Here is a 21,758-nt window from a genome sequence, read left to right as displayed (position 1 = left end):
GTCGACTCATTAGACAGCTTACCAAATTACATGTGGTTTGTGTTTTTACTTGTACATGTAATACCATTAACCAGTTACTGGTGAACAAAAGACCACTTTGATTAATGCATTAAAATATAGAAATAACAATTTTTAGCGAATTAATTTAAAGAAAACAAGAGTATAAAAAGATTGGGAAATAGAATTTCTTCATGGAATTGATGAGCTTCCTTGTCGCAAAGAAGCTTATGCACTTCTTTCTCTTATGAGAGACGATATATTTTTCGGCATAAGAGCTGATTTCCAAACTTCTGCTTTGGCGGCCCAGTTCGTGATAGGGAGGTCCTAAAATTTTTTTGTTCTAAATGGTGGTTTCTGGATGACCTGCAGAAGATATTTTGAAATATATTATGGAGATTTGACAGTTGACTCGCCTTTGAGCTGTTGATGCATTGGAGTACAAAATGACGGCACTGCCATCCATCTGTGTGTCGGCTTGTATCTGATGCAAAAATACACCAGTTATGATGCTGTTTCTCAACGTCAAAAGAGTGTCCTCTTAAAAGCCATAATCCCACTGTCCTATTACAGAATTTACAAACTACAGTATCGTCCAAATACTTGCTGCAATAGAGATGAAATGCAGTGATTTCTTCTTGGAACTCGAAACATTTCAAATATAATTTAGACTTTTACTGTCCCGAAAGCAGGCCAAAACTTCCAACAACTTGGAAATGGCAACGGTTGTGTTTAAACACGCTGAAACATATGTTTAGATGACCAGATAATTGATCTCTGGATTGTACAAAACTTTTAAAACTAGTACCACAAATCTTTTTTAAAAATATTGATAAATGTGATTTTTTTTTACGTGCTTGCGTTACCACCAAACGATCAAGTTATTACACTTTTAACAAAGAGAAAAACGAACCTTTTTTGCCAGCCAAAGCAAATCAGTGCTTTGCATTTTTGTACAGTGGTTTCAAGAACCACAGTTGATGGGATTTCGGGGACATCCACTTTAATTTGCTCAAGATTAAGCTTCTTCATGATCTCACACCTGGAATGAACGGTTCGTGCTAGTTATATAATTAATGTTGATAGTATAAATTTATGTGGTTGTAAAGTAATATACTCCCAAGACCACTCGTTCCATCACCTTCGTGTTGAGTTTCTGAATGCCCGTCAGCAACAAGGAAAAAATCTTGATTCCATAAGTCAAAGGGTGTCAAATAGTAGTGATGAAGGGACCACATTTTGCATGTGAAATATTAAAGAAGTTCATTCATAAGCCATCAGTGGAGTCCTCTCATGGTCTAGTTAAAAATTAACGGCACGAAACTGTACTTTCAGTTATACTAATTTTTACACCATAAAGATATCGCTGGGATTTTTAACTTAGAGTGTAAAATTTCATTCTTCCTTTCATCACAGTCATTTGAATTCATCAACAAAACAGTTATTACCTGTGATTAACAACGTCTTTGCAAAGAGCGTTAAGTGGTATGGCATCGTCCGTACCGGAAGAAGTATATCTATATGGACATGTAACATAATGTTTCATGGTAATCATGGAAACGAGCATTCTAAAACATATTCAATTTCATATTTTTTATATGCTTTAGTGATTTTATAGTGACTGGATTTAACAAATTTCAAACATTATTGATAAAAACGCGACGTCTTAATTGTTCGAGGAAATAATAAGATAAACATGAATATATTCGAGAGACGAATAAAACGGATAGTTCAAGGAGATAAGCTTTGTGAAAGACGAATACACAAATCTACAGAAGCTTAACTTCCTTTATGAGTATAAAGAAAGTTTGCAAATGTAAAGAAGGACCTGACTGATTTTTGATAAACAGTAACATCAGCATGCAACAGTGAGGGTATCATAACACTCATATATTGACCACAGGCCTCACACCGCACCATCTCTGGGGATACACAAACCCATCCATGTGATGCAAACAGCAGAGGCGACAACTTCCTTGGTTTCCCAGCCCACCTCATTGCCTGAAAATGGGGTTAGTTTTAGCGCAGGAATTAACTACGTTATGAATGGAAAGCCTTACGTCGTCTCTACAGTGAGTTGAGTTACACACCATAACATGTCTTGGACAAAAACATCATGTTATAATGCACAAGACAAAGTTTTAGTTCAATCTCATGAACCATTCGAATCATAATCCGTGTCATTTTATAAAAAATTAACTTTTAGCATACAGTGAAAGAGTTCAATCGTCTTCTGACGCGTGCATCCAGCTGATCACATGCTGATCGGCATCTTCCATTCGTAGGTGATCTGAAAAAAAAAAAAGCTCTAAAGTAAACTCACATATACGCCGGGAAAAGGCTTGTTTTTTCTTTTTACATTCATCCTTGATAAAAATGTATAATTAACCACCATCTACCGTAAGTATACTACCAGCCCTCTCAACAACTTGAAAGAAGTTCACAAATAAACCAGACATACTGGCGTTGCCGAGCGTGTGTTTTTTCATGAGCTTGCTGAAGAAGTTTCGAAGCATTCCGTTTTAATCGAGTTAGCTCATCTTCCTCCTTCATATTCATTCAGTTGACACTAACATTCGGCTTTACGACAAACATCCCCGTTAACCAAGCGACATTGTCCAACAGCAAGCAAATCAACCATCACCAATCAGTACCAGAATACAATGTAGAAGAGAGCTGGTAAATGACACCACGATCATATGACCATGTTAGTGTATCTATTTAACATCTGGTAGCGCTTGTATGTTCATTCATCATTTCGTTTTGTTTGAAGTTTGTAGGTTGCAGACGAACTTGGAACGATATGATTCTGATCTGCATGACAAGGAGTTCACTTCGAAATGTCGAGAGCACTGTTAAGCTTGAAAGGTTCATGTCGACATCGTATCCACTTCAAAAGAATACCGCTGGAAAATATAGGGTATCTTTGTTGTTGTATTAAGCCAGGGACAGTGCCGTTGTTACAGAAGAACAGTAGTATATTGCCATTCAGAAAATCCTTAACTGGTTATGTTTGTATTAGTGATAATCAAGATAATTATCTTTCAGACAACAAGTGGACGAAAGCAGATGATTACATATGAAATGGCTCACCGACCCCATCATATTGGAGTTAAAAAATCATGGTTAACGTGGCATTCACAAAATTTGGAAACGTTTCGGCAGCGTCAACCTATCGTGGTATGCTGTGTTTTAATGATGAGATGTCTGTTGGTCTACAGATACCTTTCTACAGATGCGAGAAATTGATTTATATTGGAAAAAGTAGTCAAAAGGACGTGATAATTGCTGATTATTTGATTTTAACTTAGTCATTTCGATATTCAAAACTATAGCATTCAAGACTAAAGTTGTTTCAGATAGCACAAGATGAGATCATTCGTCGCTTCGTACGTAGTTTTTTCCCAGACTACATAACCGTTGATGGAAGTGAGGTCGGTTTCGTCACTTTTAAGTGTAGTTTAAATTTCTGATTAGTTCAGCATATGAGCTTGTGTCAGCATATAGCTACTATTTAAGAAATTTATATAACTTTTTCAGTTGGTTATCAAACGGCAAGGAAACTGTATTCGTGTAGCGGGGTTTTTCCATTACCGGAATAGATTGAATATCCGTGAAATATATTGGATGTTTGGATTCGCTGAAGAATTTCTCTCAATCTTACTCAAACAACCGATTAAATTGGAGATCCAATTCGTGGCTGACGAAAAAGCCTTAGCTTATAATTACATATGATTGTTGTGAATTTCGTTTTTGTTTTGAGAGAGCTCTGGTTTGGAGGAAAGGCTAGACGTCATAGGGCAATTGTGATTTGTCAATTAAGAGTCGATTACTGATGGGATTTTCTTTAATTGTTGGTCCGGGAGGGATTCGCTTGAATATAGATGGCAGTAGTGTAGAATAACATTGAAACATTTGGAGATAATTTTTATTAGCAAGTATAATAGGATAAGAAGTGAAGATTGACATCGAGAAATAATGCCCCTCTCTAGTCCTCTTCTGACTTCCCAAATAAATTATATAAATATATAGAGTAGAACTGGTTTACATTCTGATAAAGACTGTAAAGAAAGATCTGATTACAGCTTAACGATTGAAACACGACTGGTTATGAGATCGAAAACATTGGCATGTGTATTGGTTTCCGATAATTTAACCATTAAAGATGAGCATGGTAATCAAAAAGAATGAAAAATTAGGTAAATGATTCGTCATATTCGACACTGTAACATGTACTAAATTATTTACGCGGTAACCCACTTGCGTGAAAAATATTTGTAGCACAATTTTATTATAAATTATTTCGAGCTTCGCGACAATGACTGTTAATTATATTTCTTTTTTGGAATTTTATACAGTTAATTAACTTAGTATAGTTTAGGAATGTCAACTCTATATAAGAGTTATTGCTGTATCATGATCATTATAACGACGATTTATACTCTGTAAATCAACAAAACTCCAAACTTCTCTTACTGCTGCCTTTATTCACTTCTGATACTGAAGTCGTTCTGGCAATTTGAATAAGTCAACCGCATACTATTACTAACAAGGACTCAAGGAAACCGGTCAAACATCCTAAAATTTCATTCAGAACTTCGAATGAAGATTCTGGGTCTTATTTACCTCAGCATGCCAAATTCCCCAACTTAATTCACAAGAAATACTACTCTAGCCACTTACTAAACTGCTCCTTCACTAATAAGTTTCCGCTTTCGAAGCAATACGGAACAACTGGCAACTTGTTTAATCTTGGCAGTCGGGTGAATCCCCAAATCACAATTTTCATAAATGACATATTTACTAAAAATAAAGCTCGGGGAACGGAACGAAAATAGCGCAGCCGAGAGTTGCAGTTCCTTTTCGAAATTCACCCACAACTCTCGCAGTAAATAACCTATTCAAAGATTAGGATGTAAAGAAAGAACAGCAGTGAATGCTGAAGATTTTACTAACGGTAGAAACTTTTGGAACACAAACTATTCAGAGATAATGTAGCCTGCTCGCTACATCATCCACGCGAGACAGGTTGGAAGAAAAAATGTTATACATTACAACACTTCCGGTAAGAATAAAACATGCTTGATCTGAGGAGGTGAACAAATAATACAAGCACTTGAGCACACTAAATTTGATTTCTTTTATATTTTGCACAACAGTAAACTTTATCACAGTACAGGAAATCACAAGTTCTCTGCAAAATAAAGATAAATAATTTCGATGACGAACCAACATACCATACAAATAGTAACATCCAAACGATGGCAAGAGACGAGTGGCCGACCATAGTTTTAATGATGAGAAAATTAACACAAAGCCCCGATAGGGTAAAAAGATGTAGGACCATGCACTACAACACTTTCAATCGACAAAAGCAGTCGAACCTCTGTTTCAAATTGCACTTTGAAATTTAGTAGCTGCTATACATTATGCTTTCAAGACCTCGGTGAAGCACAAAAAAAACGGGATACCATAAAGAAAAGCAATCTAGTAGAAAAAAAAAATTCTCCATAGAAATACAAATCATAAGCGATAACTAAAATACAACTAGATTCATTTTATTTCATCGCTTGGAAACGTATGAAAAACCAGGCGGTGGCATCATCCATTGTTGTGATGGATGTGAGTAGGAATTTATGGATGGTACCGGTGGAGGAGCAGGTGATGCCATTGAATTCAAAAGCTGTGCTGACATTGGCATTGTTTGATCATAATTTATGGATGAAGGAAATTGACTGCTAGTGTGTTGCATTTCCATGGGTGATGTCCGACTAGGTGAGTAACCTGCAATAATTTTACCTACTTAATTTTAAGCTTAAAAATAACCGCTCCTCCGATTAAGTAAACCCGTAGACATGCAATGTTAACAATAAGAAATTCCTTGTACATGAATACCGACTCAAAAAGTGCACCTGGTTCTGCAAATGCAAAAGTGACAAACCTGCAGTATTAAGATCGGGTACGAAACGAACATTTACATTCGGTAGCAGCGCCCGAAAACCTTCTTGCCACTCGTGAAGCTTAGCACCATCAATCTGATTTGTTGTAGTCAAAGAAACGTTTGACTGATACTGTGTATTACTGCTGAAGGAGGGGCATCGCTGTTGTTGTGCTGAATTGAAAGCCAAATTAGTGGGTGGATTTACGAAATTATTCACTCGAATCATCTGCGGTTTTGAAGGTGGGAAATACGCATGTGGCGAGTACTGATTAGTGTAAAATACTGATGTCAGCTGCTGGTTGAATGTCTGGGCGGTCTGTGAGGAAAGTTTTAATGGCTGTGAAAAATCGACATTGACGTAACTGTTCGTTGCCGTTGTTAAATCAACATCTGTTCCAAGTGCATTTTTCATCGACATTGGAGAAGCACCATTCGAAATACCCATCGAGGGCCAACCACATTGCAGACCCAGTGACATCAGTGACGACGATACAGACGTCATTCCACTAACACTAAAAAAATTTTTCAAATTCGCAAACTACTAATAACGATGGAACATAAAAAAACCACAGACCATTTAAAAAAATAACAAAGATATTTATATACGAAATTTACGAAGCAGATAGAGAAAACACGAATATGGAAAAACAACAATTGTTACTTCTGTGTTGAGCACTGCGGCAAAATCGTTTTTTCTTCCTCCAACAAATCTGCTAGACCTTTCGCGGACTCCGAAATAGGATCAAAGCCTTAAACCTCCTTATTTTAAATCGCATCTTAACGAATCTGATACTAAACTCATTTAGTAGTGATTTTTAGTTCGTCTATCCAAATTACGGCGAAATGTATTTGATGCTTAACTTTCTAATATCGCTAGTTATAAAATATTGCTACAAATACAGCCGTATTAATAAAACGAATTCCCAAAGAACAGCTAAAGGATTTCCTAGAAATAAAGTGAAAAAGCAACCTAAATCATCATCACTATGTACACTAAGACGTGTACTCTTCGGCAACATTCTAGTTTGCGAACTAAACAATGGTGTAGGGAAATCTGTCGTCGCATTCTTTGTTGTCAAGCTGTCAACTTTTCCACAAATTCCTAGCGCCCGTTGCCAATCACATGGTGTAGTGTCCTTTACCGACTGTGAACTATGGTTGTTCGGTAACGCTTTCGTATTGTTCACATCCACTTTCTCCTTAGTCTATAAAAGCATCAAAATTTTAGTAATTTGAAATGATGTGAAAAAAAAAAAAATAATGGAAAATTCTCGTAAGGAACAGTAAAATATCAGAAAAACTCCAAATAATCTAGATTTAATGAAGCTATCCCGTAAATTAAGGCTGCGTGATTAAGAGAAACAGTACAACAAACGAAATGCCTCACGTTCCACATAGCTCACGGCTACCGTAGTGTCAAATACTGTCTTCCACAGAAATACCAACTACACTCAGAAAAATTAAAAAGTGAGACTATGCCACGTGATGACAGTAATTACCAAATCTGTTCCATCTATTAAAAGGTCATGTAATTGACAATCAACAATGCTAAAAAATATGAAAAGCAACTAACATTTAAAAACATTTTCTCTATTGAAGCGCACGTAGTGGCCGTAAGCGGCATAACACTTTGGCTAGATGAAATCCATTCTGACAACCGAGATCTAAATTCACCTAACAATAAACTGAACCCTTAATTTTTACAACTCAGGATTTAAAACAGAAGAAGTTTAATCCCACAGCATTTTTCAGAAAAAGAGTTAAAAACTATATCAAAACCTAATAATTCTAAAAATGATGTCATGAAAACACGACCTTCTAAATTCGTTCTAGGAACACCAGTCAGCTACTTTTTTAACCAATCTTGATACCTAGCCCTTTTAAAATTTCTAATGTCCAGTTTTCCAACTAAACCAAAAAAAAAAAAAATTGAAATTACAAAACAACAAATATAGATATGAAAACTGGTTCCGCCTAACTAGTGTCAGTTATTCTTAACCTCTGCCTGTCTTATATTTGATATATCTGAAATACAAACATCACCCAACAAACAAAACAAATGTCATATCTATTACACGTTATTCGTGCTTCATGAAACTTGCCTTGAACCAATCCCCTCATTAACTTTTCCTGCAGGAATCACTAATGGCTGTTCAAGCATCGCCGACGATGGTATGTCATTTGTTATTTCCGAAGTTTTCTCAAACTGAGATCGAGCCTAAAACTCCGCCCTGAGAAATTCAAAGTTAAACTGGCAAAAAAAAGCAATAAATCAAAGTGACTGCTTACAATCTGAGACAAATAATTTTAATTCCTGTTCTATCATTTTTCCACTTTTTTCTCTGAAAAAATCAACACTGTAGGATCTCCGCCGAAAATAAGACAAATAGAAAGAGAGTTATTAAAACAACAGAAGTAAATAACATTAAAAAGAATCAGATATCGAAATATGACTAACTTCGTTTTCTTTATCTGCCCCTTTATTCTTACTAACCAATTTATTTGTCACAGAAGACAACTGCTTTCCTAGCACCTCCCTGAAAAAAAGAGAAAAAAAAAAGTTATAAATCATAACTGAAGATTGGCGATCATAATTTATTTTTCCAGAATTAGTTAATCATTCATTACAAAAATACTTTTCGACAGCAAGAAATTCACAAATTTATGACCATTTTAAAGCTATCAACTATTAGCAAAGCTTGCCTCAATGCAATGGTAAGTTCTTTACCTACCCATTCATTTTGTTTAGAGTTATCTTTATATCACTCGATGATGATTTATTCTGAAAGAATTTCCCTTTGTCCTGCGTATTATCCATCGGTATTGAGCGAAAATCCGGTTCACGCTCTGCGCTTTCACTTCTAAAACAAAATAAAAACAATTAATTCGGAAGACAACATGTGAAATACAAACAAATGAAATCATCTAAACCAGCAACCAGGAAACAGCAAAATTTCACTAAAACTTCGCAGTCTTATTCGCTGCATCTTGTCCCAATCGTTGTCATCAATCGCTTTTTAGAATGAACAAACAGAAGGCATGTGCTGCAACCATACAACACTTACTTTGATGTCTTTCCACCCGTATGAGTCATAAACGACGTCCTTTCACCTTGACTTTTCTCCCTGAGAGTTGATTCAATCAATCGTTTTTCATATTCCGCATGTCGCCCAAGGTGCATATCATCTTTGGTAAAACTGACTTCAGTATCTGCCACGTCGTGCAGATACATACATTCCTATAATAAAGCAGAAATCCTCACTGCTACAATCAATCATCTACTTTTAGTTTATAAAACTTTCTACTTTTGTATTCTTTTGATACCAAAATATTAAACAAGAAATCAAGAAGCAAGCACGTGAATCTCGTTCATGAGATCCATATAGAATAAACCTATGTATATTCGCCATATCATGAGAAGTATCAGTGAAAAAAACTTAGGAAAAGTCAGGACAAGCCAGTTAAGTTATATAACTACATCGCAAAACAAGCAAACCGGTTTATAACAGGGCTGACTGCGAAGGAAATTTGTACAATATTTAGTTGTCCCAAGTGATGCCTTCACAATACGTCCATCTAACTGTGCATTATTAACAGCCTACAACAAAACTGTGTGAAAAATTCTATAAATCATAAAGATCCATATCCTCTTATGATATCACTTCTTCAAAAGACCTTACTTAAGCAATTGACCTTCACATAATCTGACAAGCTAGTGTCAAAATACAAACCTGTATAGCTCTAAGTGCGTCTTCATATCTCGCGTAAGTTACATAAGCTGTGCATGATGCCGACTGTGGACCACTCAGTGATGCTGAAGAACCCACAGCAACCTAAAGTAACGGAGTATCATACATATAATCACTAATGCACTTCTATAATCTTCTTTTCAGTGATACAAGACAACATTAGCAAGATTTACCTTCAGTATGCGGCCATATTTTCCAAAATACTCAGGCTTCTTTAAAGTTTCTGGATCTGCAACCCTAGCCGACAAACCTACTACATATACGAGATTCTTTTGTAGCACCCTGAAATATTTTCCATAAGTCTCATTTCTTGAGAAGTTCCACTACAAAAAATAAACCTGTATGAGGATAGATGTTTCCTAGACTCGCATATCTTGATTTTCTGCAGCTGTTGTTTTTGTCGCTTTTCTGTTTTCATCTTCTGGACATCTGAAGCCGTCAGAGGTTTGAAGTTCACAGGATCTTCTGGATACGGTTGTCTACATGCCGGACATAACCCATTCTCATCGGTTCGCAATCGATGCCAACAAAATCTACATATCTGGAAATAAATCTGATTATTCCGTCAGCGTATCTCGCGATAGTAGTGCCATTATGGGCAAAATATGGTGATAAATGAAAGAAATATGCATATTAAAATAGTCAGCCCGTCTACCTGGTGAAGACTAACCATACTAGAGCAGACCTTCAACACATTTCAAAAACAAAAAATAAAAAAACTTCATCCCTACTTGATATTCACATTTGCAAGGATAGAAATTGATATCATCGATTTCGAGTGCTTCCATGCACAAGGGGCACTAAAAAGATTACAGTTAGAGCCACTGCAAGCAAGTCGCATTAAACCTTAAGAATGAGGTAAGAATGACACAGTATTTCCTAGAGTAAGCTCGACAATGAATATCAACCAACAAATACTTCATGAAGTACAAATGAATAAACACGATATCTCTGGTGACATCGAACAATTAATAATAATATCAATAATACTTTAATAATGTATTAATATTAATAATATTAAAAAGCCTAGTCGGCTTATCCAAAGAAGACTAAATGATCATTTATGTATAAAAAAACCACGCTGAGAGGTATACGATAGTGAGAAGACAAGATTTTAACTCACCATTACTTTACTACGATCAAGAAATAGAAACGACAAGACATATACCTCTTTATCAGACTGTTCATCACTGGACATCGTCTCCCCGCTTCTTCAGCAATAACGCACTTCGGAAAACTACAAAGAAGTTCTGTGCTCAATGAAAACTATATCTAACATCACAGTTTTTATGTGACGATCGTTATGATAAGACTCGTTATGATGTTTTCTCACAAAAATGACTCCCAATTCCTTCACCAGAAAAAGGTTTCCAAGAACTTCTCTCTTTTTGAACAAATGAAACATGTAAACATGTTTTACAGTTTACATATAAAAGAAAAAATGTATCCTACTATAAAAACGAAAGAGGATGATGTTGTTCCTAGAACCAACTCTGTCAGCCTTTTTCGGATTACCAGGTCTTCATCTGCATGATGAGGTTAATGCATGTTTTGTTTAAAATGAAAAATTCAGGGTACCAGCAGAAATGTTTAAAAATAGAAAACAGACTGGGATTTCTCGAAGAAATCCCAATCGTTCTTGTTTTGTCGTCCTCGAACGTGATAAAACAAGAAAATGTTTCCCAAAGCAGTGCAACCTTCTCAACCTATACCCCGCCTCCACCAATAACGGTAGAAAACAATACCATGATTAGTTATCCACACTTTCTTAGAAGTGCCTGGCACCAATCAATTACAATATTTCACCCCAATTCCGTCTTTTCTGCTGTGAAACTTCGTGTCTCGCTGTGCTGAGGAACGATTCGAAATAAGGCTCAACAAACGGTAGCAGGTGTCTGGTGCTTTCCACCTCCGAAGTGTTCTTGACAAGTCGGAGCTCGGTTTTCCACAGTCTTCCAGCAGTTTCCTAGAAAGCACTGACTCTGATAAGTTAGATCTTATTTCCTATAAGCAGAGCAAAGCGATTATGAATCCCGGAAAGGATATTGTTGACTTTTTGAAAAAGATTTTCTTCGATTCTTCTTAAATGTATTTAATAGATTTATGCTTTAGTTTTTCCGCTTCAACGTTTAGGTGTATTGTTCAAGAAAGTGACATTCATAGATTCTGTGGTACTGTTGATTATGATTTCTATTGCTTCATTGGCTAATACTGCACAGCATCACTTGGTAAGTTATTTTAGTTATAAGTTATTTTAAAAAGCTTTAGGGTGTCATCATAAAGCCATTTTTATAACGGATAATTTGCATCATAGCTGAAACAAGTGAACATACAACTTGTTGATTTACAGATTTTCGAATACATAGAAAAGTTGAAGAACGAACGCGATGGTTGGAAGAACTGCATCGAAAAAATCATTAGTGGCTGGTGCGGATGCTTATTAAAAAAGTCTTTTTTATGAACTAAACCGGTTTCATTTCTGGTATTTTTTTATATAACAGCAATGATGGCTTGATTTTTCTGAACAGGTATCGTCAAAGAAACAAATTTCAGTGATCCGGAGGAGCATTTTATGCTTCTGCAGGTGATTGAAACATATTTGACAGTACGCTATGCGGATAACGATCAGGATCAGGATATTATTCGAAGATGGATGTATGGATGGTTGCGTCGCCTGTAAGTCCAACATAAGATGCGCCGTTTTTCCAGAATGATGATCTTATTCTTTAAACTGCAAATTTTTATTCCAGAAGTTCACCTGAAAATCTGCCGTCATATTTGGTGAACAAAATGGCTCAGCTCTTTGCATTGGTTTTTGCCACCGATTTTCCTAAACGTTGGCCGAATTTCATGGAAGAGGCAAGTTTCCTTTATATCTGTGCAGTAGGTTTAAAATGGCTTAATTTATTAGTTTTTTGGTCGATATTAATTTATATCGACCAAAAGCTTTTTCTGCTAATGTAAGTCAAAGAAAGAATTGTTATGATTGATTGTTTTCTTTGCCTGTAGGTATTTTTCCAACAGATGGTATCATCACCTGAAATAACGGTCTTTTTCCTGCGTACTTTAATTGCTATCGACTGTGAGGTAGTTGATCGAGAGATCCGGCGCACCAAGCAGGTATTGCAATTTGAAGAAAGGATATGTTTGTTGTTCTGTTTCAGAAATTGTTGTACCTACTTGGGTACTTTTATCTCTATGTCAGTAGAAGTGCAGAATTATTCATAATCACTGTCATCGAGATAGAAAAGTAGTAATGCAGAACAAGCAGAGTAAATAAGCAAGAAACTACATAAAGATTTCACTTGGACTTAATTTTTTCGTTCTACATAAAATAAATTTTAAAAAAAAACATGCGTAATTATTGTTAAATTTGTTTTGTTAGAAAGTAGTTATTTGCTTAATATCAACTTTCACATTGCTTTTGTTTTGATGTTTCTTTCTTGCAGGAGACTGAAAGAAATATGCGGATAAAGGATGCTATGCGTGATAACTGCAACTATAGTCTAGCACTAATATGGACTCAGATACTAGTCAGTTTAACCAGTTTTGTTGAACTGCTACAGTTCGAAGTTTTTGTCATTATTTCACCATATTCTACGATTTACGTGCTGGAAATTAATTTTAAACTGCAAAGTGAATTTTATTATTACTAGCACTGTTCTGAAGAACAAAGTCTCTTATTTTATAAAATCCGTAAATAAAGTTTTTTAATCAAAAATATCAGTACTCAGATTGCATATGATTTGAAAACTTCGTTCCATATCTTTAGGCTGAAAACAATGATTTGAAGACTCGAGAACTTTGCTTGGATGTTATTGCTTGTTACATCGATTGGATTGATTTGGAACTTGTTGTCAACAACACTACCATCCCATTTATTATTAGTAGCTGTTTATATGCCTAATAACTTTTAAATATTTTTACCCTATGTCAAAGTGGGTAGATTTGTCATGATGATCTTTAGATTGTTTGAAAAATGAACACACTTGTGAATCAGCAATATCAGCGATCAATGCAATGGTCACGAAAGGTATGGATGCTGAAAAGAAGCTTGTACTGACTGCATCGCTTTGCACTATTTTGCGTGAGAACGGGTCATTTGATTTGAGAGTAAGCATTACCAAGTAATTTTGGTGAAGTTTTCTTAGAAATACTTCATTTATCCATCCTTCATGGATGAAATACAACAGAATATTTGCAGGAAAATGATGCTGATGACGTTTTGAGAACTGGAGCTCTCATAAGTTCATTAGGATGCGCTTTAATCGATTGCCATACATGGTATCTTTTTGATTTCCCACCAAAGTGGTACCGCATAGCACACTTTGTTCAATTCAACTGGTGATATCAACTTAAAAAGGAACGTAGTAGTTTGAAGACGCTAAATTTCACTTATCTCAGTATGCTTTGATATAAATTCTGAACTGAAAATTTCTTTGTACAACATTTCCTAGACTAAAAGAGCAAAATCCGTATACGGCAAGGTAAAATGGATTAAGTACGCTTTTTGCATAAAATAGTTTTCAGCTTTTCAAAAACTGGTGATGTAGAAAAATCTATGCAGTGTGAAGTGCTTCTTCAAGAACAAGCTGATATCGCTTTGTTATGTTTTTCTAATGAGGTCTTTATTTTTTATAATTTTGTTGCATTCGTTCACATTTGCTGTTATTTCAGCTGAAGTACTTTTTATAGAGAACTATAAAGTTTCAGGATATAGATGCGTCTGAAACTGTTGTCGAGTTTTTACGGCGTTATGTTTGTATTCTTAAAACTCAGGAATTTGAGAAGCGTCACGACTTCACTAGTCGAATGATTTGCATAGCCATAGATAGGTTAACTTATTCGTTTGTAAACTACAAAATTCCATTAGGTAGTTAATAGTAAATTTCATTAGGCAGTAAACCACAAATTTTTATTAGGTAGTAATTTATGTTAAAAATTTGTCTTTTCTATTTGAATTTATAAATGCATGCTGCATCATGCTTCACGTTATTGTCTGTCTAACCAAAATGATATGTGCGTACACATAGTGACTGAAATTTGACTTATTTTTCTTGATTTGCCAGTCGAAAAGTTAGATACGATTAAGGATTAAGGAAGTCATTGGAACTAATATTCTGATATTCTTATCACAACTTTTTGCAAAATTATAAATAATTTTTGTTTTTTAGGTACAAAGCAGCAAGTGATGTTGATTTAAGTAATACGGATGGTGAGGTTGTTGCTGAATTCATGGCGTATAGAAGGCAACTTCGAAATATGCTTTCAGCAGTTGGGAATTTTGTACGTTATTTTCTTATTGAATTTGGGCGAAACGACTAATCAAGACTTAGGAGTAAGAGAGAGAGAGGGAGAAAAAAAAGACCGAGGAGTGCTGAAATCAAATCACATCAGGGTGCGTGAAACAGCTGTGGGTAATTATGACAATATGCAATATTTTAACCGAGAATAACTTTCATTTTGTAACTTAAAGTTGCTCCTAGATTATTAAACTAGTTTCTTTGTGTTAATATTTGGATGCTCTCGGTTATTTAGTTTCAAAAGTCGTTGGTTACATAGTTTAGGAACCGGAACCGATATTGATGAAACTGGAGCCATCAGTGCAAAATGTATGTGAAAACTGGAAGCAGTGCCAAATGAATGTTGTTGAAGCTACGTTAGCACTAGTGTATGATCTTGCCGACTTCATACACGTATATTATTTCATATGCTTTGAATAATTCGAAGTTTACTTTTGAATATACAGAATTATATCCCAAAAAAAAAAAAAAAAAAAAAAGAAAAACGAAATGGTTCCTCACTTAAAAGACTTTTATGTTGTGTTATTTTAGTCATTTGTCATAAATTCATATATGACTTGAGCTAAACAGTTTATTTTGCACTTCAACAAGTTATTTTGTTGGTAGACATTTCTTTTTACTTATAAAAATTGAAACGATACGTACTAGGAACTAGTGTCAGGAAAGTGGAAGTTAAGTCAAGTCAATCTAAACTATGTGAAATAATGTGTCCTTTTTTTTGCAGACAAATTTCGGAAGTAATAGTGGTTTAATTTCTGAGCGTGCAAAAATATTGGCAATACAGGTCTGTTATTCATTAAGGTTTCGAAATTACAAACTTTATTTTGACTATGCCGAACAATGCAATAAAACGTTTTTGTATGTTATTCTCTTTGAAGCCGTACAAATATCTACGTGTTTCATTTAGATTCTACAAAGTACAATAAATCATTGTGGATTACCTTGTATCAATACATTATTCTTCGAAATTGCTTGCCGTTATGAAAGGATCTTACAAAATAGTACTGGTCTACTGCCGTTAATACTGGTTTGGATTTCAAATTTCGGCCTTACATATCTAGTAAACATTTATGTATATAATGTATGACTCATTCAGGGAATGTTTTTCAGCTCAGTCATATGTTTACGTGGATTTTCTCTTCATTGCTATATGCTTACTTAGACAATCATTTCTTAGTTTTCATTTCAGGAAGCATTCTTGGATACACGTGGTATTCGTCAGGCTTCATTACGATCAAGAAGTCGCATTATCTACTTATTTTGTCGCTTTGTAAAAGCACATAAGTAAGCAAAAAAAAAAATTTTTTTTTATTGAAAAAACACTCAAAAAAATGTTTTTATTAGAAAAAAAAAAAAATACTTTCAGGCTTTTCGTGGGTAGCCAAGCTGAAAATATTCTCGCACAGTTAGAGTCATTTTTCACCGTAACATCCGAAGAAGATTACCAACTCTCGAAAGAGGACCAGGTCTTTTTTTTTCGTTTTCCGTTTTCCTTTATATACTGTTGTAGGGTCTCTTAGTTTTTGCTTTTTCCCACCAGTGATGTTATCCTTTAGTTAACTTATGTTTAAACTAGCAGTTTTTTAAATATGTTGAAAATTTTTAACTGTTTCCAATTATCAGATCTTCTTTTCTAAATATATTTGAAGCTTTTAGAATCATTAAATAGTTTTGATTAAATTCCAGATGTATCTCTATGAATCTACATCAGTGCTAATTATTCACAGTAATCTACCCGTTGAAAGGAAACAAGAATGCATGAAAATTCTCGGTTTATCATTGCTTCAAAAATTCTCACGTATAACGGAAAGGCTATCACGAACAAAGAATGTGGATGAAGTACAGCAGCTTCATCAGCGATTTGCTGATGTTATTGGTTACAGCGCGTGAGTTTTTGTTTTGAAATTGTATTATTTTGATAATTATATCAAAGAACTGATCATATTCTTAGAGATTATTCGTATTTTCAGTCGTGTTACTAAAGCATTTTCAAACAACTACACCATGCAGTACTGTCAGTGTACTATCATTTTCATTGAATTGATGGAAGTACGTTCTTCATTTGCTTATCTTATATCTTAATATGTTGCATGTCCTGTAACTGCGTAAAACAGGCTAAGATCCATTATGAAATGAAAACTTTATTCCATAAGCTATGCTATTGTTCTCCAACATTCGTAATTATTGGGACTATAGTGAGTTGATATGATTATTAGGTTTTTCTGGATAAAGTAACTCCAAATAATGTCGAAGGATTGGATGCACTGAGGCAGTATCTTCATCGGATGATCACTTGTCTTGATGGTGAAATACTAGCTATGTTACCAGCTATTTGCAACAAGTATCTTGATGTCGATTTAGATCTTAAAATGATGCATGACTTTCTTATTTTACTGCAGCAAATTTTCAGCAAATTTAAGGTATGTTCTTATGGACTTCACTGTTTGCTTCAAAATTGATTTCTTTCACTACTAGATGTTAGGTAAATTCCCACTATAATGTGGCCATTTTTGAATAGTCAAACAGTTCACAAACAAGTAGAAATTTAAGTTTTCCATATGGTCATATTTTGAATATTTAAGCAGCGCTTTCCTCTATTCTCTGTTCTTGTTACTGTTACTACAGAGGGTGACAACCCTTACTTTTGTCATTTCAGAAACGTCTTTTGGAAATTGGCTTGAATATCCCAGCTCTGTTTGATATTTTATGGGCTGCACAAAGAACTTCAGTTGATACATGCAATGAGAGCCATGTTAAGGACATGGTTTATTACAACCGGGCCTTTCTGCAAACAATATTGAGCATCTTGACACATGACCTAACTGTTATGTTGACAGACTGTGGTAAGTAATCACAAAAGTATATCACTGCGTGGAAATTTTTGACAAAAAGTAACAGCTGGTTAATTCATTTCCAGATTTCATCTTATTTGATTGAGGATAATTGAAAAATTTAACTCTTTATAACTTTAATTTGAAGGCGTCGAATTTCTCAACAAAATAGCCGACTCACTAATTTCCTTCATGAGCTTAAATGATGTGCCAACACAGCGGATGACATTCCAAATCATTAGTAAACTATTTCTAAAATTGTCGAACGATGGATCAGTTGCCTGTATCGAGTTTTTATGGGAGAAGGCGGTTTGTGGTGCGCTTCAGGTAATTTTTTATCCATGCAGATTTGGCAAAATGGGTCGTAATTGAATCTTAACGCGCGAAAGCATTCTGTTATGTTAATCCTGTTTTTCTGGAGACTCTTCGATTTTATCAGATTTTGTGTATGGCCTAACAGTACAAGCAGTTTTTTGTCTCTACAAAATACCATTTTATAAGCATGACCTGGTCAGTATCGTTTGCAGACTCCTCTTAACGGAAATCATGACCTTACAGACGCTCAGTGTATTTTGCTCCAGCACGAAATCTATGTATGTTTACAAACTCTACGGTCTTGTTCTTTGGAAAGGTGAGACGTACCGGTTGGTTTTACTGCTCTGATCTAAATTAAAATGAAGTTTAACATTGTTAACCACAACGATCTTTGTAGGTTCGACCAGTGTTTACAATTGTCCCTTCCTGCACACTTTGCCCGAAATTTTTGTCAGTGTATGTCTAGTTATAAGGTAAGTAACCTGATTTATTGAAGCTTAATACAGTTTCAGTGTAAGAGGTTTACATGCTGTGACAGAATAACAATATATTTGTTATAAACTAGAAAAAGTTATAGGGTAAACAACTAGAAAAGGCGTTGGATACGCAGTATGCTCAGCTAAGGCGAATGAAAGCGGATACTATTGCACAGTGAAGAATTAGAAAATTAATCCAATTTCTAAAATAATTTTATCATATGCACATATTGTTATGTGGCGTGAAATCAGATCACATGTTTATCTGTTGGTATCCTGCAAAAGGCGAAAAGACTTTCTGAAATCTGATAAGTGAGTCCTTGTCCCATCAGTTCTTTGCTGGTCATTCCTAAATATTACGTCTTCCAAATATTTTTGCCATAAATTGCACGTCACCAGAAATATAGATATGTCTTTGCAAACGCACTTACCGTAAAAAACGCTTAACAGACATTTGTGGAGAAACAGATATCAAGACAATGTCGTCCCCACGTATCAGAGAACACGGTAGATGACGTTGCCATAGTGTTTTTGTTTTACCTTCCCTATCCTCGCATTGGCTTTCAGAATACTGGTATGGTCCTACTGCATGTATACTTTTGGTGGTTCGACGTTTCATATTCATTGGTGGATTGAAACTCTCATCACCATCTCTATATTACTTTGTTGATTTACGCTTATGAATATCATTAAATGCTCACTAAACTTTGTCAGTTATGAATAATGTTGAATCAGGTTTAAAGTTTTCAACTTATATTTGCTTCTTGAAAGAAACCACATATCTGTACTCGAGTAAACACAATTACACCTGGGATCACGTTAAGTAAGCACATATTTCAGGAGAACATGAAAGATTTCACCTTGTAGCTTTACGGCCATTTTGGGACGATTATTTGATTATTTACTTTTTTAAAATTAATAATAATCAGTGGGATTTGGGGTAATATGTTATGGCTAGATTAGAAGGCAACACAGAATTCTCGGTGACTTGTGTCAATGTATGACAAACCTTATCAGCAGGTTCCAGTGCTTATCAAATGCAATAATTTTTGCTTGAATGGAAGAGTTCACGCTATTTCGCCCACGCAAACTAATACGTACTGGGTGACCCTGTTCCATGCACTCTTCCAGACGTTTCATTGGTCCTTGCTGATTTGTTTGGAACAAATTAACAGCGCTCCATTTCTATAAGTAGCTGAGTTACAAATATTAAGTTGGAAAATTATAAAATCATTTTCATGTGACTAGCCTTATTGAGGCTTCTCCGCAACTCAACAGATTCAGTTATGTTTCTTCCCCTTTGCGCACACATTTGTGATAGCCGAGCTCTCCTAAAATAAGTTTTGGAAATTAGTACTGTCTTGCAGTAAAATTTCTTGTGGAAGTTTTAAAAGAGCAACAAATGAATGTCAAAGGGACAGTCCTGACTGCTTAATCGGAATTTAGTTCGCCTTGTGCGATTAAGGAATTCCTGTACAAACTTGTAATGAAAAGGAAGTGTAAATGGGGGAAGTCAATTTAACTGATAACCGACACTGGATGGAACAGAGAAATCATATTAAGGCGGGAAAATCACTAGGGGACTTTTTTATGTATATATGTGCAGATATGCAGTTAAGGATTTTTTATTGATTTTCTGGACTTTCAAAGTCTTCTCCTTGAACATGATGCGGCCCACGCAACTGCAAATCTATTTACATTGTGTACACACCTGGCGATTTTGCTATGCATATATCAAAATGGTCAAGGTAAAAATGATCTGACAAACCACATCTCTTTTGCCTGGATATTATGCCAACCTTGCATGTGCTAATCAGCACTGCAGCGATAACAACATAACGAAATGCAAAGTAATGATTAACTTTTCAAATGATGTTTGTTGTATGTGAGTCTTTTTGAATTAAAAGAAAAAATTATTTAAGGGAAGAGAGATGTTTTTAATGTTATATTTGGACATACAGGCAATTACAAATACTCGACGTCTCTGATAAGTTGTCTAAAGTTTAATTTTAGCTTTTACAATAGAATTTCCACCTGGAGAGTCCAGTTGATTTCTTGATGTTTTCCTGAATCTCCACTTTTTGTAATTGTGCGACAAATGCGGCATTTGTGCTGCGCAAGTACTGCTCAAATTCGTCAACTGATTTAAAACCCTTGGACTCGATGAAGGGTAGTTCAAATTCATTTAAAACCTTCTCAGCGTTAAAACTCGAAGAGAAGATATCCATTCTAGGGCTAACCTGCAATAACAATAAGAGAACAAATGACTTTTGTACAACAAATATACAATTGAATAAATTTTTATGGACAGGAAAATGGATTAGGTGACGCTACGATATGGAAGAAAGTCCACGTCAAAATCATCCAGAAACTCTAGAAATATCATACCCACAGGCCCCCCATAATTATATCCGAAAATGTTAAGATAATCATTTCTACAAAGAAGTTGCTTTCACAAATCTCGCTGCTACATACCTCTACTATCAAACTAATGACATATACGACACACGCTTATATTTATTTACCACTAGACGCATACACTTCCACTGCCAACGACTTGATACACTTTAAAATTTGCTACACGTAACCGGTTGCAAAAGCATTTCAATGAGCCCAATTACTGTTTCTCCCACTGGCTCTTTCCGAATTCAGGGGATTCGTAAAAGGTTGCTCTTTAATGGCTCCACGAACACCTACTAACAAATCCGAACCCACGATGTGTTGTTCTACATAATCTTTCTTCGTTGAAATCTGGCCTGTTTGGAGGGCTCACCACTTCCCATATTAAAACAATAAAGGGAAAGAATGTGAGAAATTAAAATCTCAAAGTACAGTTTCTCGCGTACAGTTTTTTTTTCTACAAAATATGCTTACATATGCGGAATGCTTTATGCTCCATATCTACATATTATTTCTGAACAGGCTCATTACTTTGAACACACAACTTAATATTAAAAATATACAGTTTCTCCTCGAATGAAAACTAAAGACAACGAACAAGTTCAAAGGTGGACAAAATGGACAAATTAGATCAGTTTGAGATTAGAATACTGTGTATGTGTTTGCGGATCTGTGTAGGGGCCAGTACAATGAAGAAAAAAATGATAAGACGCGTACACTGTCTGGACCTGTACAGAAATATTGTA

General features: G+C 35.2%; 5 protein-coding genes across 7 annotated transcripts; 2 read left to right on the top strand and 3 right to left on the bottom strand.

Moving 5' to 3' along the window:
• Window positions 1–225: 225 nt before the first annotated feature.
• On the bottom strand, window positions 226–2,556 carry Bm2851 (Uncharacterized protein; the record flags this gene model as incomplete). Of its 2 annotated transcripts, XM_043073663.1 has the most annotated exons (7): window positions 226–324; window positions 414–603; window positions 911–1,039; window positions 1,446–1,565; window positions 1,826–1,998; window positions 2,209–2,287; window positions 2,459–2,556. In XM_043073663.1, the coding sequence occupies 7 exons, from the start codon at window positions 2,554–2,556 to the stop codon at window positions 226–228; spliced, it is 888 nt and encodes a 295-aa protein (XP_042929597.1). The 2 variants fall into 2 exon arrangements, with proteins under 2 accessions (XP_042929597.1, XP_042929598.1); XM_043073664.1 differs by lacking the exons at window positions 1,446–1,565; window positions 1,826–1,998; window positions 2,209–2,287; window positions 2,459–2,556 and having other exon boundaries at window positions 911–1,029.
• A 244-nt stretch (window positions 2,557–2,800) lies between these two features.
• On the top strand, window positions 2,801–3,732 carry Bma-mrps-24 (Uncharacterized protein; the record flags this gene model as incomplete). Its single annotated transcript, XM_001899338.1, has 4 exons — window positions 2,801–2,917; window positions 3,046–3,177; window positions 3,357–3,431; window positions 3,538–3,732. 4 exons carry the CDS (start codon window positions 2,801–2,803, stop codon window positions 3,730–3,732), a joined length of 519 nt encoding a protein of 172 aa, XP_001899373.1.
• Window positions 3,733–5,560: 1,828 nt separating this feature from the next.
• Window positions 5,561–10,885, bottom strand: Bma-ntl-4 (Uncharacterized protein; the record flags this gene model as incomplete). Its single annotated transcript, XM_043073662.1, has 15 exons — window positions 5,561–5,781; window positions 5,939–6,450; window positions 6,600–6,687; window positions 6,909–7,143; window positions 7,512–7,602; window positions 8,041–8,156; window positions 8,397–8,475; window positions 8,671–8,799; window positions 9,004–9,176; window positions 9,435–9,536; window positions 9,670–9,771; window positions 9,861–9,969; window positions 10,026–10,228; window positions 10,419–10,487; window positions 10,856–10,885. 15 exons carry the CDS (start codon window positions 10,883–10,885, stop codon window positions 5,561–5,563), a joined length of 2,259 nt encoding a protein of 752 aa, XP_042929596.1.
• Window positions 10,886–11,870: 985 nt separating this feature from the next.
• Bma-xpo-3 (Uncharacterized protein) lies at window positions 11,871–18,791 on the top strand (the record flags this gene model as incomplete). 2 transcript variants are annotated; one of them, XM_043073660.1, is made up of 25 exons in its annotated part: window positions 11,871–11,915; window positions 12,038–12,114; window positions 12,241–12,363; window positions 12,438–12,570; window positions 12,697–12,807; window positions 13,137–13,220; window positions 13,460–13,574; window positions 13,655–13,800; window positions 13,892–13,971; window positions 14,218–14,311; window positions 14,401–14,522; window positions 14,862–14,973; window positions 15,255–15,383; window positions 15,715–15,774; window positions 15,898–16,017; window positions 16,180–16,274; window positions 16,357–16,456; window positions 16,677–16,876; window positions 16,961–17,039; window positions 17,207–17,410; window positions 17,647–17,833; window positions 17,970–18,148; window positions 18,349–18,452; window positions 18,534–18,609; window positions 18,714–18,791. In XM_043073660.1, the coding sequence occupies 25 exons, from the start codon at window positions 11,871–11,873 to the stop codon at window positions 18,789–18,791; spliced, it is 2,853 nt and encodes a 950-aa protein (XP_042929594.1). The 2 variants fall into 2 exon arrangements, with proteins under 2 accessions (XP_042929594.1, XP_042929595.1); XM_043073661.1 differs by having other exon boundaries at window positions 18,380–18,452; window positions 18,714–18,726.
• An 82-nt stretch (window positions 18,792–18,873) lies between these two features.
• Window positions 18,874–20,840, bottom strand: Bm10989 (Uncharacterized protein; the record flags this gene model as incomplete). The annotated part of the gene is made up of 5 exons (XM_043073659.1): window positions 18,874–18,961; window positions 19,044–19,265; window positions 19,622–19,797; window positions 19,889–19,943; window positions 20,647–20,840. 5 exons carry the CDS (start codon window positions 20,838–20,840, stop codon window positions 18,874–18,876), a joined length of 735 nt encoding a protein of 244 aa, XP_042929593.1.
• Between the last annotated feature and the right edge of the window lie 918 nt (window positions 20,841–21,758).

This window comes from Brugia malayi (assembly GCF_000002995.4).
Source record: "Brugia malayi strain FR3 genome assembly, contig: Bm_v4_ChrX_scaffold_001, whole genome shotgun sequence".
Lineage (NCBI taxonomy): Eukaryota > Metazoa > Nematoda > Chromadorea > Rhabditida > Onchocercidae > Brugia > Brugia malayi.
The sequence above is the reverse complement of the archived record's forward strand: the minus strand, read 5'-3'. Positions and strand labels throughout refer to the sequence as shown.